At 35.8% G+C, this 12176-nt stretch overlaps 2 protein-coding genes across 5 annotated transcripts; one reads left to right on the forward strand and one right to left on the reverse strand.

The window, feature by feature from the left end:
* Nucleotides 1-464: 464 nt before the first annotated feature.
* Nucleotides 465-9603, forward strand: LOC137830021 (UDP-rhamnose/UDP-galactose transporter 5). Of its 4 annotated transcripts, none has more exons than XR_011084130.2 (8): nt 465-709; nt 2708-2733; nt 6779-6945; nt 7338-7522; nt 7597-7797; nt 8121-8282; nt 8837-9183; nt 9287-9603. XR_011084130.2 is itself a non-coding variant. In XM_090305310.1 (7 exons), the coding sequence occupies exons 3-7, from the start codon at nt 6816-6818 to the stop codon at nt 9125-9127; spliced, it is 969 nt and encodes a 322-aa protein (XP_090161436.1). In that variant the 5' UTR covers nt 465-709; nt 2708-2733; nt 6779-6815; the 3' UTR covers nt 9128-9285. The 4 variants fall into 4 exon arrangements, 1 of the variants encoding a protein (XP_090161436.1); XR_011084129.2 differs by having other exon boundaries at nt 516-709; nt 2654-2733; XM_090305310.1 differs by lacking the exon at nt 9287-9603 and having other exon boundaries at nt 8837-9285.
* Nucleotides 9604-10175: 572 nt separating this feature from the next.
* Nucleotides 10176-11963, reverse strand: LOC137830022 (small ribosomal subunit protein uS13z/uS13y/uS13x). Its single transcript, XM_068637103.1, has 4 exons — nt 11779-11963; nt 11510-11670; nt 11236-11424; nt 10176-10505 (listed from the first exon to the last, which is right to left on the reverse strand). Exons 1-4 carry the CDS (start codon nt 11779-11781, stop codon nt 10400-10402), a joined length of 459 nt encoding a protein of 152 aa, XP_068493204.1. The 5' UTR covers nt 11782-11963; the 3' UTR covers nt 10176-10399.
* Nucleotides 11964-12176: the final 213 nt, after the last annotated feature.

The following is a 12176-nucleotide window of genomic DNA, read 5'->3' on the forward strand; positions in this document are numbered from 1 at the left end:
TTGTATCTTGTAACGTTAGTTTGCTAGGAGAACTTAAAAAATTATTTGAGAATTGGACATAGTCTCCACTATTAGATGAAACACTATAAAAACATCTTGAGTAAGTTTTTCTTTCTTATCTTATTATATTGCACTAACTTAAAGAAGGAAAAAATTTTAAACTCACTTTGTGAATTTTTTTATTAATTTGTCTAACTAACAAATTATATCGTCTAGTTACACTTACTTAAACGATAATTACAAAAATTAGTCAAATTTTTTTAAAACACAGTTCATTCATTACTTCTTTTATTTTTCTTATTTTTCACATATACAATAAGTAATAGGACAAAAAGATCAATAATAAGTATTTTTATATTAAATGTTTTATCTATAAATGTTTGTGAACTACAAAGAATGAGTTAATATAGTATGGTTTAATATAATTGTGATTGTTTAAGAAAAGGAGGAAAAAGAAAGCAGTTACAGTGTTGGTGTTTGTTCCAAAATGAAACTAAATCTGAGAAAGAACATGCATGTTTAGCCAAACCAACAAGGATACTTCAGAAGCATAACATAACATGCATATGATGCTCCTCTTTCTTGGGTGCATAGCGCGTGCCACTCCTACTCCAATCTGCAAACTCCATTTTCCAATCTCCTATTCCTTTCTCCCCACATTTCCTTAATACTACATTCATTCCAACGCCCAATGTCTTCTCTATTCACGGTTAGTTTCTTCTTTTTCAACCCATTTTTGCTTCACATTCTCAATCCTTCTTAACTTCTACCCTTTATTTTTTATTTTATTTTAATTCATTCATTCAATCTTATATTGTTCTTCTTTTAAGGGGACTACAAAAATTGAAACTTGGAAAATATCAGCTTACCCATGTTTGATTATGATCTCTATTTTAGAAAGCATTGTTCTCATTTACAAAATTTTAGTGTCACCCTTCTGGATCTGAGACCCCTTTTGGGATCTGTTTATTAAGGATATGAAAAATAGGAGTTTTAAATTTATTTACTTTTGTATTTTTTTTCACAGAACGCAGAATTGTTTTGCATTGTCAAATTTTATGGGTTCGTTTGGTGATGTATTGGAGTTCAATTTATTTGAACTGGTTTCTGATGATATGTCATTATGGTGAATTTAGGAGTTTTGTTTTGACAAGTGTAACCCAGTAAAGCCAAATTGGAATTGACATTTCATTCAATTCAGACGGGCTATCATAATGCCTTCTGCCCAGAAAACGAGTGAATCACTTTAGGGTTTGTTACTATGCATGGTTAGAACAGAAATGTAATGTTAGCTTTCTTTGGATGCAAGATCTATTTTATTCACCGGGGTGGTTCACTTTATCATTCTTCAGCTGGGTTTAATGTACAGATAGTAAATAAATAGAAATGAGTTTGGTCCTGATGCTTTTAACGTTTCACATTCCGTTGATTTCTCGCCGATTTCTGTACCTACATCTGCATATGTTAATATTAAAATGTAAGAATTATCATGGTGGGATGAATTGAAGACTATACCATTTGGGCCTGTCTTTAAAGAAACCATGGCGTGATTTTGGTGAAGATTCTTATTCACTTAATTTTTATCATTTCTTAGTTAGTCAATACATAAGTATAGTTGCTTTTTGCTGGTCAATCTATTCTCTAAGGGGAATTTTTTTTATAGTCTTTCGGGGAAAAGAGGGTAATATTATTTTATGAGAATAGCAATGATTTCTAGGTGAGAGAACGGTTGATGTGAACTGAAGGTTCTGAGAGGGGATGGTGTGGGTTATTTTGAACTTTAAATTAAAGATGTGCAAAGCTATCTAGCATTGACACGGATACTGGATACTGATACGACACGGATACGAATCTATATATTATATAATTATGAATTATATAAATTGACAATAAAGATTTATGTGCACAGGTATGTTCCAGATTATTTTTTGGAGCTGAAAGATGTTTTTCATGACTAGTTCAAAATGCTTTGTTTCTTAATTTTATAATTATAATAAAAAATTATACAATAAGTTTGAGGTTTTAGAAAATTAATGTATTTTTCCTTTTTAAAATTGTGTTAGAACCGTACTAGAATTATCAGAAATCCAACAAATACTTTTTGAATTGGACATTTTACGGATACGTGTTCTACAAGTGTCATCCGAGTGTCAGTGTCGGACACCGACACGCCACTTAAGAGGAGTGTCTGAGCTTCATAGGTGCAAAGTCTTCTGATTTTGAGTGTTCGCTGTATCTGCAGCATATAACTTTTTTTAATTTCATAAACTTGATTTGATACTCTACTCTAAGCTTAAGGGCTTAGTAATTCTCATTTTATCATCATGTCAACTTTCTATCAATGTAGGCTATTCTGGCATAACAGAAAGTGAACAAAGTTGATACTAGATGTTATTCATCAATGCTTTTATCAATTAATATTAATAATATTATCCGTGGCTTAGTGTTGAAGGTGATGAGATGCATACAATTCCTTTGGTTGTTGTTCATTATTCGTTTCTGATCCTTTTAATTCCCATTAGATGACTTAAGGTTGCATTTTTGTTTTTTCTACACAGAAAGTTGTCCAATCATAGTTCTTCTTAATGATCACATTTCCATCTGTATTATTTTTATTTTAAATATGATAATTTCGTATTTTCCACTTTACCAGGCTTTGTTTATTTCAATGGACTGACCAATGCACATCATTTGAATGGATCAACAGAATGCTATGGAGGCTAGTTAGAAGAGATTACTGTTGATTTTGGCTTAATCCCAAGTCCCACATCGGTGGGTTCATTGTTTGGGAAGGAGGTTTGGGGGTTATAAATTAAACTCTTCTCCTTCACTGTTAAACATCCCAATTTGTAATATCTTCTCTCATAGTAATAAAAGGGAGCTGTTTTTGCTGTGCTCGGAGATTAGGCTAAACAGGCCGAACTCCGTTAACAATTTTCGGGTGTGTTTTTTCCTCTTTATCTCTTTTATTATTCCGCTTTATTTATTCAATATTATTTGTCGGGTAGCTCTGTTAGGGTTTTGTTTTAGTGGGAAAATTACCCGTTTTTCCCAACAAGTGGTATCAAGAGCCGAAGGTTCGCCTTGGGTTGTTTGAAATTATTTGTAATATTGAATATTATATTGTGAGTCTGTAATGGCAAATTCGGATCAAGAAGGGAAGGCTCTGCAAGATGCAAATGTTGCAGAAAGCAAAAGTGATGTGTTGATTGTCTCGCTTTCAGCATCATTGCATCCAGATGAGTGGATATTGGATTCAGGTTGTACCTATCATATGTGTCCCATTCGGGAATGGTTCTTTGATTTTCAAGAACTCGATGGCGGGGTTGTTTACATGGGTAATGATAATCCATGTAAGACAGTCGGGATAGGTTCAATCAAGTTGCGGAATCACGATGGATCCACCAGAATTTTGCGGGATGTACGGTACGTGCCAAAGTTGAAGAAGAATCTCATCTCATTGGGGGCTTTAGAATCTAAAGGCCTAGTTGTGACGATGCGAGATGGAATTCTTAAAGCAACTTCAGGAGCACTGGTGATGTTGAAAGGCGTGAGGAAGAACAATTTGTATTACTACCAAGGTAGTACAGTGGTGGGGACAGTAGCGGCAACAACTTCTAGCACTAAGAAGGATGCTGAGGCAACGAAGTTGTGGCATATGAGGTTGGGACATGCTGGAGAGAAATCCTTGCAAATTCTTACCAAGCAAGGATTGTTGAAAGGTACGAAGGCTTGCAAACTTGAATTTTGTGAGCATTGTGTTCTGGGAAAACAACGAAGAGTGAAGTTTGGCACTGCAATTCACAATACCAAGGGTATTCTGGATTATGTGCATTCAGATGTGTGGGGACCTGCCAAGACTCCGTCAATCGGAGGTAGGCATTATTTTGTCACTTTTGTTGATGATTTTTCCAGGAGAGTTTGGGTGTTTACTATGAAGAACAAAAATGATGTGCTTGGAATTTTCCTTAAGTGGAAAGCTCAAGTTGAAAACCAGACAGGAAGGAAGATTAAGGTTCTCCGAACAGATAATGGAGGAGAATACAAGAGTGATCCGTTCCTGAAGGTATGCCAAGATTGTGGCATAGTTCGGCACTTCACTGTTAGAAAAACACCACAGCAGAATGGGGTTTCGGAGCGTATGAACAAGACACTTGTGGAGAAAGTTCGTTGTATGTTGTCTAATGCTGAGTTAGGCAGAGAGTTTTGGGCTGAGGCTGTGACATACGCTCAACATCTCGTCAATCGTTTGCCATCATCTGCTATAGATGGCAAAACCCCGTTAGAGGTATGGTCTGGAAAACCTGCAACTGATTATGATTCTTTGCATGTTTTTGGTTCTATTGCATATTATCATGTGATTGAATCAAAGTTGGATCCACGGGCAAAGAAAGCTCTTTTCATGGGCTTTAGTCCTGGAGTGAAGGGATACCGTTTGTGGTGTCTAGAGGCAAAGAAGACGATTATCAGCAGGGATGTTACCTTTGATGAATCTGCCATGTTAAAGAAGGTAAATCCAGAAGGAGCTGATAGTACTCCGCAACAGGTGGAGTGTGCCCGGAAGCAGGTGGAGTTTGAGCCGACAGTGGTGATCCCAACACGAAATACCACAAGTGACTCTCCTATGGTAGAAGAAGAGTCAGATGAGGAAGAGGTTCCTACCCAAGAATCTCAACAGCAATCAGCGCCAATTGCAGTTAGAAGACAGAGACGAGATATTCAGAAGCCTGCTCGTTTCATGGATATGGTTGCCTATGCACTTCCAGTTGTTGATGACATTCCATCCACTTACCCAGAAGCCATTCTGAGTTCAGAGAGTGGTAATTGGGCAGGTGCGATGGAAGAGGAGATGCAGTCTTTGAAGAAGAACAAGACGTGGAAGCTGGCACAATTACCGAAAGGTAAGAAGGCAATTGGGTGCAAATGGGTATTTGCAAAGAAAGAAGGATTTCCTAATAAAGAAGATGTTCGCTACAAGGCAAGGTTGGTTGCTAAAGGCTTTGCTCAGAGGGAGGGAATTGATTATAATGAGGTATTTTCTCCAGTTGTTAAACATTCCTCCATTCGAATTTTGTTGGCCTTGGTAGCACAGTTGAATTTGGAGCTTGCTCAACTTGATGTAAAGACCGCGTTCCTACACGGTGATTTGGAGGAGGAAATCTATATGACTCAACCAGAAGGATACAAGGTTGATGGTAAAGAAGATTGGGTTTGTAAACTTAGCAAATCGTTGTATGGACTGAAACAATCTCCGAGACAGTGGTACAAACGATTTGATAAGTTCATGAAGGATCAGAAGTACAAGAGAAGCAAATATGATCACTGTGTGTATTTGCGCAGACTTGAAGATGGTTCCTACATTTACTTACTCTTATATGTTGATGATATGCTGATTGCAGCAAAGAGCCAAGTTGAGATTGACAGGTTAAAGGCTCAGTTGAGTAAAGAGTTCGAGATGAAGGATTTGGGGGAAGCCAAGAAGATTCTCGGCATGGAGATAAACAGGGACAGAGAGAGGGGAAAACTTTGGCTGTCACAGAAGCAGTATTTGCAGAAGGTACTACAACGTTTTGGTATACACGAAGATACAAAACCTGTAAGTACCCCACTTGCTCCTCATTTGAAATTGAGTAGCTGTTTATCTCCGACGACTAATGAAGAACGAGAATACATGGCGAAAGTCCCATATGCAAATGCAGTTGGAAGCTTGATGTATGCAATGGTGTGTACAAGACCAGATATTTCACAGGCTGTGAGTGTTGTTAGTAGGTACATGCATGATCCGGGCAAGGGTCATTGGCAAGCTGTGAGATGGATTCTACGGTACCTCCAAAATACCTTAGATGTTGGATTGACATTTGAGCAAGATAAATCACTTGGTCAATGCATAGTTGGATATTGTGATTCTGATTATGCAGGTGATTTGGATAAGCGACGGTCTACTACTGGTTATTTGTTCACTTTAGCAAAAGCGCCAGTTAGTTGGAAGTCTACCTTGCAGTCTACGGTGGCTTTGTCTACGACAGAGGCAGAGTATATGGCGATTACAGAGGCTGTGAAGGAAGCAATTTGGCTTCATGGGTTGCTTAAAGACTTGGGAGTTGGTCAGAAACAACTTGAGTTATATTCTGACAGTCAGAGTGCTATTCATTTAGCAAAGAATCAAGTCTTTCATGCACGGACGAAGCACATTGATGTTCGCTATCACTTTGTGCGTGAGATTCTCGAAGAAGAGGAGATTGTTCTCCAGAAGATTCACACTACGGAGAATCCTGCAGATATGCTCACCAAGGTGGTTACAAGGACCAAGTTTGAACACTGTTTAGACTTGGTTAATATCTTGCACATTTGAAGTTGGCGTCCGGAGGCGCAAATTTGAAGCACTGTAAAGTTTGTTTTTGTTATGTTTTGAGAAGATTTGTTTTAGGTGAGACTTGAAATTAAGCCAAGGTGGAGATTTGTTGATTTTGGCTTAATCCCAAGTCCCACATCGGTGGGTTCATTGTTTGGGAAGGAGGTTTGGGGGTTATAAATTAAACTCTTCTCCTTCACTGTTAAACATCCCAATTTGTAATATCTTCTCTCATAGTAATAAAAGGGAGCTGTTTTTGCTGTGCTCGGAGATTAGGCTAAACAGGCCGAACTCCGTTAACAATTTTCGGGTGTGTTTTTTCCTCTTTATCTCTTTTATTATTCCGCTTTATTTATTCAATATTATTTGTCGGGTAGCTCTGTTAGGGTTTTGTTTTAGTGGGAAAATTACCCGTTTTTCCCAACAATTACAGCTAGTTAAATTGTGAAAGATAAACAAGAACATGGCTCCAGCTAGCAAGTCCGAGAAGAAGGCATCAGTGGATGCAGCTGCATGGCTGTTCAATGTTGTCACCTCTGTTGGAATTATCATTGTAAACAAAGCTTTGATGGCCACTTACGGTTTCAGTTTTGGTAAATTCCTTTTCCAATTTTTAATGATATCTTTTCTTGGCTTACTTACATTGTTGGAATTATGGAATTTTAGATATAATGGAAGGATATACTAACTGTTATGTATTACAATGTACAAATTTGTTTGATATGTTCATAAAATATTAACCCTTATTTATACTAGTCCTAATTCTAACTAATTAAGAAAACGTATCGTACTAAGACGTGAAAATATGTTAATTAGTCCTAAGAGATGAGGAAATAGGAAAACACTCAAGGATAATTTAAGATTTGACAAAATATTTTTGAATGTTTCCATAGATTTTAACAATCTTGTCCCAATAAATACATTATGATGCTCTTACTTAATTTCTTATAAACTTTTAAATATGATTTGGCTTTGCCTGCTGCAGCTACAACATTAACAGGTCTTCATTTCGTTACTACAACTTTGATGACATCCATACTAAAGATGCTGGGATACATCCAGCCTTCTCATTTACCCTTTCCAGAGCTTTTAAAATTTGTTTTATTTGCTAACTTCTCCATTGTTGGAATGAATGTTAGTCTAATGTGGAACTCAGTTGGATTCTATCAGGTGAGTTGGGTTGAATTTATCTATTTGTCCATTAATGCATTCAGAAGTTAAAATTTCTTTTTAACCATTTGCAGATTGCTAAGTTGAGTATGATACCTGTATCGTGCCTTTTGGAAATTGTTTTCGACAAGATTCAGTACTCTAGAGATACGAAACTCAGCATATGTATCGTTCTTTTGGGTGTTGGTGTTTGCACTGTTACTGATGTAAGTGTTAACACAAGAGGTTTCGTTGCTGCTTTTGTAGCAGTGTGGAGCACTTCTCTGCAACAATATGTAAGAGTGACGTTCCACTATATGCGACACACTGCTTCTGTTTAAAATTCAAAATTCAAACTTAAAATATCTTAATTAAATCTAATTCATGCTTCTGCATGGCAACATTACGAAGAGTTGTAGGCAATATGACAAACATTTTGAAGTTTCTCTATCTTAAAAGTGTTCCATTATATGCTTTAAATATATCAATGCATTTTAGGCAGATTCTAGTATCATGTATGTTATCATATTTCAGCTATCAGCCCTTCTGTTCTGTAAAAAAATTTCTATAAGAAGTCTGAGTCTTTTTTTTAATGAATTTTCAATGTTTTCATGTGCAGTATGTCCATTTCCTTCAGAGGAAGTATTCACTAAGTTCTTTCAACCTATTGGGACATACAGCACCTGCACAGGCTGGATCACTACTTCTTGTCGGCCCTTTTCTAGACTACTGGTTGACAAACAACAGAGTTGACAGATTTGCTTATAATTCAGGTTCTTTGGTAAGTTCTGGAACACAAAAAAGAATCCCAATGCCATTGATTCAATGTGTAAACCCTTGATGATTTGTTTTCTCCGAGAAAGTGAGTAAATGCATCTGTGGATTCACATAGATGTACATATAATGGATGACTTGGTGTGTTAAATCGATATTGATTTCACCTTCAAATGTATGCAGATAAGATAATTATGCATATGATATATATGATCTTGTTTGCATGCCTTTATGTTTAAGAATGCCCCATTTCTTTAGATATACAATATGCTTATTTATGTGCTTGACTTACCTGAAATTATTTTTAAATTTATTGTATATGGCTAAAAAACTTCCTCAGCATTGGAAGCTTTGGGATTTATGTGGTGATTTTCATAGAAGGATTAGTCTTAATATAATTTAAATGTGTATAACTTAGATGATACAAACATTACAGAACAAAATCGAGAATGAAGTAAATTGAACTATAAATTTATCTTTTGTTGCTTTTGATTGTCGTATGTGGGTTGGTATCAGCCTTTACCTACCAAGTTTCTAAAATTTTGGGGTTGGCTTTTGCAGATGTTCATATTTATGTCATGCACTATAGCAGTTGGGACGAACCTTAGTCAATTTATCTGCATTGGCAGATTCACTGCTGTCTCTTTTCAAGTACTAGGGCACATGAAGACCATACTTGTTTTGGTAATGGGGTTCTTTTTCTTTGGGAGGGAAGGTCTTAATATTCACGTGGTTATAGGGATGCTTATAGCTGTGTGTGGAATGATATGGTATGGCAATGTCTCAACAAAGCCTGGTGGAAAGGAGCGTTTGAATCACTCTCTTCCCACCAACAAAACAGAAAACAAATAGTTTCACACCATTCACTCGTTATGGGGGTTTTATTTACAAAAGTTGAGATCATATAGGTGATTATTTACAGGAAAGTAATTATTTATTTTAAATTAAAACCTTATTATTTCAACTCATTGTAATTCTTTTAATTGATATGATTATTGTTTTGGATTCCAGTGGATATTTCATTATAGGGCTGACTAGAATCGAAGCAAAAATTTCATCTCCTTCACAAATGACACTCATCCATTCTAGTTGCTTCTTCATTCTGGTTCTGTCAACAAAAGCGGCATACAGAGCTGTGTGTGAAGACTGAAAATTCACACGACATAAATGAATGACAAGGGTTGCGTCCTAAACAAGTGCTACGAATGAAATTAGTAATATTGCTATTTTCAATAGTAATGATAAGTACACATTTTTTTTCAATAACAAAAACGTGAATTTTGTACTATATTAGAAAAGGTACTCAATTTTTTATATTGATACTCTCACATGCAAGTTTATGATGATTGGTATAAGTATTAATATTAGACCCTTCAATATATCAAGAGTGTCACCCATATAAAACAAAGTTTCATTAAATTTTGGATTCGGTAAATTTACAGGAGCTCGAATTAGCATATGATTATCCCTTCTAAGATGAACCAGAAAATCTAATCCCTTGTAAAAGTTACACTATATCGATAAGAAACTTTTAATAGTGACAAACCAAAATTGTAAATTGTTATATTTGTTGTACAAAATAAAGAGTTTTACAAGAGTTTAATGTTTTTATTTGACTGAATGGCTTTTAAAATGAAAAGATAGAATGGTTTGTACAAGACAAAGTTCTATTGAAAAGATGAAATACAGGAGAATGAAGTTATTTTATCTTTAACATAACTTAAATAAGAACACTTTCAACGTGAATAATGATGATGATGATTATAATTTTTAGGAAGAAAACTAACGAAAAAACTAGACAAATAATTCACACAGTTAAAAAACTATTGATATCGAACGGAAATACAACATATTACCATCACTAATTAATTGCTTAAATGTGAAAAAGTAAAAAGGTGGATTTTACTTCGGGAGTGAATATATAATTTCATCAATAATATTGAAGGTTCTCTACAAATAAAAAAAACCAGCATCGTAAAAAGCTTAACGCAAAACAAACAAAATTGAAATTGTCACCACATTAAATAACTGATACAAAGTCGTTTCGTTATGAAAAACATGTCTAGTGTTCTTTAAAATTTGCCTCCTCAACAAAATCTAATCTTGAAGCCAAAACATAACAGCTTAACGCTTCTTAGAGACACCAACAGTCTTCCCCCTACGGCCAGTGGTCTTGGTGTGCTGACCACGGACTCGAAGGCCCCAGTAGTGCCTCAATCCACGGTGGTTTCTGCATAAAAGAAAGGATGTGAATCTCAAGGGATGCGGTTCTCTACGCACCAATATTTAACAAGCAATGCACATTCTCCAGAAAAAATGCTTGGGAAAATTTGTAATTACATAATTTGACTTTAAAAATATATGGCAGGGTTAGGTTAGATAATCTCATACACTCATATTCCCATATCTACATGAATATGCAATTAATTGCAATAATGTCAATCTAACAAATTAATGATATTTGGAATATTGGGCATGCTTCAATTAGATTTCTTTAGGGTTGGTTTCAAAATATAATTGATAGTCTCACTGACATCTCGCAAATAAATGGCTAACAGCAAAACCAAATTAAAGATACTGGTCAAGAAAGGCAGCAAACTACACTTGACTAGTTTCTTCTTTTCTAGAGAAACTCCATTAAAATAAAGATTAATGTCGCTACTAGTTAATGAGAACTATTCTATCTAATTTCTGAAGTCACACCAAAAACAATTTAGACAAGCAGCTACAATATCTAGAACAAATTAAACAAACTACTAAACAAGGACATAGAACCACATCAAATACAACAATTCTGCAACCATGTCATATTACACAAACTAACCACAGACTGCATCAACTAAAAACTATCATTTGATTTTGTCAACAAAAGCAAAACCAACTTTCATTTGAAAAGACACAGCAGACCTAATTAAAAAATTGAATAACTAAACAACAAATAGACATTGTAAAAGAATGACCTGATTTTCTTGAGTCTCTCCAAGTCATCTCTGAGCTTCATATCGAGAGCATTGGACACAACCTGGGAGTACTTGCCATCCTTGTAATCCTTCTTCCTGTTAAGAAACCAGTCTGGGATTTTGAATTGCCTTGGGTTGGCCACCACAGTCATCAGATTATCCAACTCAGCGGCACTCAATTCACCAGCCCTGACAGTAGCAAAAAGGATGTCAAAAAAGGAAATCCAAAAACATGTGAATCAGCGTGCAATTAAACTGACCAACAAAAAAGTACCTCTTGTTCATGTCAACATCAGCCTTCTTGCAAACCATGTTGGCAAATCTTCTACCAATACCCTTGATGGAGGTAAGGGCAAACATGATCTTCTGCTTGCCATCGACATTAGTGTTCAGCACACGGAGAATGTGCTGGAACTCCTCGTTCGCCACCAGAGCCTGCAACATTCGTAAAAAAAGATTCAGTTACCGATTAAGGATTCTTCAAAAATTGAACTTTTTTCATCAACGTCGCACAGTGAGAGGTGCGATGAGATGGCCACGTACCATTTTCGCCGCAGAAGTGTCGTTGGAGAGTGACGGTCGCCGCCGCTGCTATCGGTGCTGGTTGAATGAGGATCTGAAACTCTAGGGTTTGGGTATGAGTGATGTTATATAAATAAATGTGCTGAGCCTATTCTAGGGTTTTGTCGCGTGGGCTTGCTTAACTTCAATGGCCCATTTAGAACCTCAGTTTGGACTTTGATTTTTTAATTTATTTCTTAAATCAAGGAAAAACGGATTGATGAGTAACTAAACGCTTTCAACACCCTAATAATATTTTCTTACACCAATTTAGAATATTTTTTCTAATTGCTCTATTGGGTAATCGGAAAGTTACTAATATAATTTTACAAGAAAGATACAAATTTGTGAATCAAGTCCAAAAATTAACTTTGTTATGT

Source organism: Phaseolus vulgaris, chromosome 7 (assembly GCF_051622355.1).
Source record: "Phaseolus vulgaris cultivar YP4 chromosome 7, ASM5162235v1, whole genome shotgun sequence".
Taxonomy (NCBI): Eukaryota; Viridiplantae; Streptophyta; class Magnoliopsida; order Fabales; family Fabaceae; genus Phaseolus; species Phaseolus vulgaris.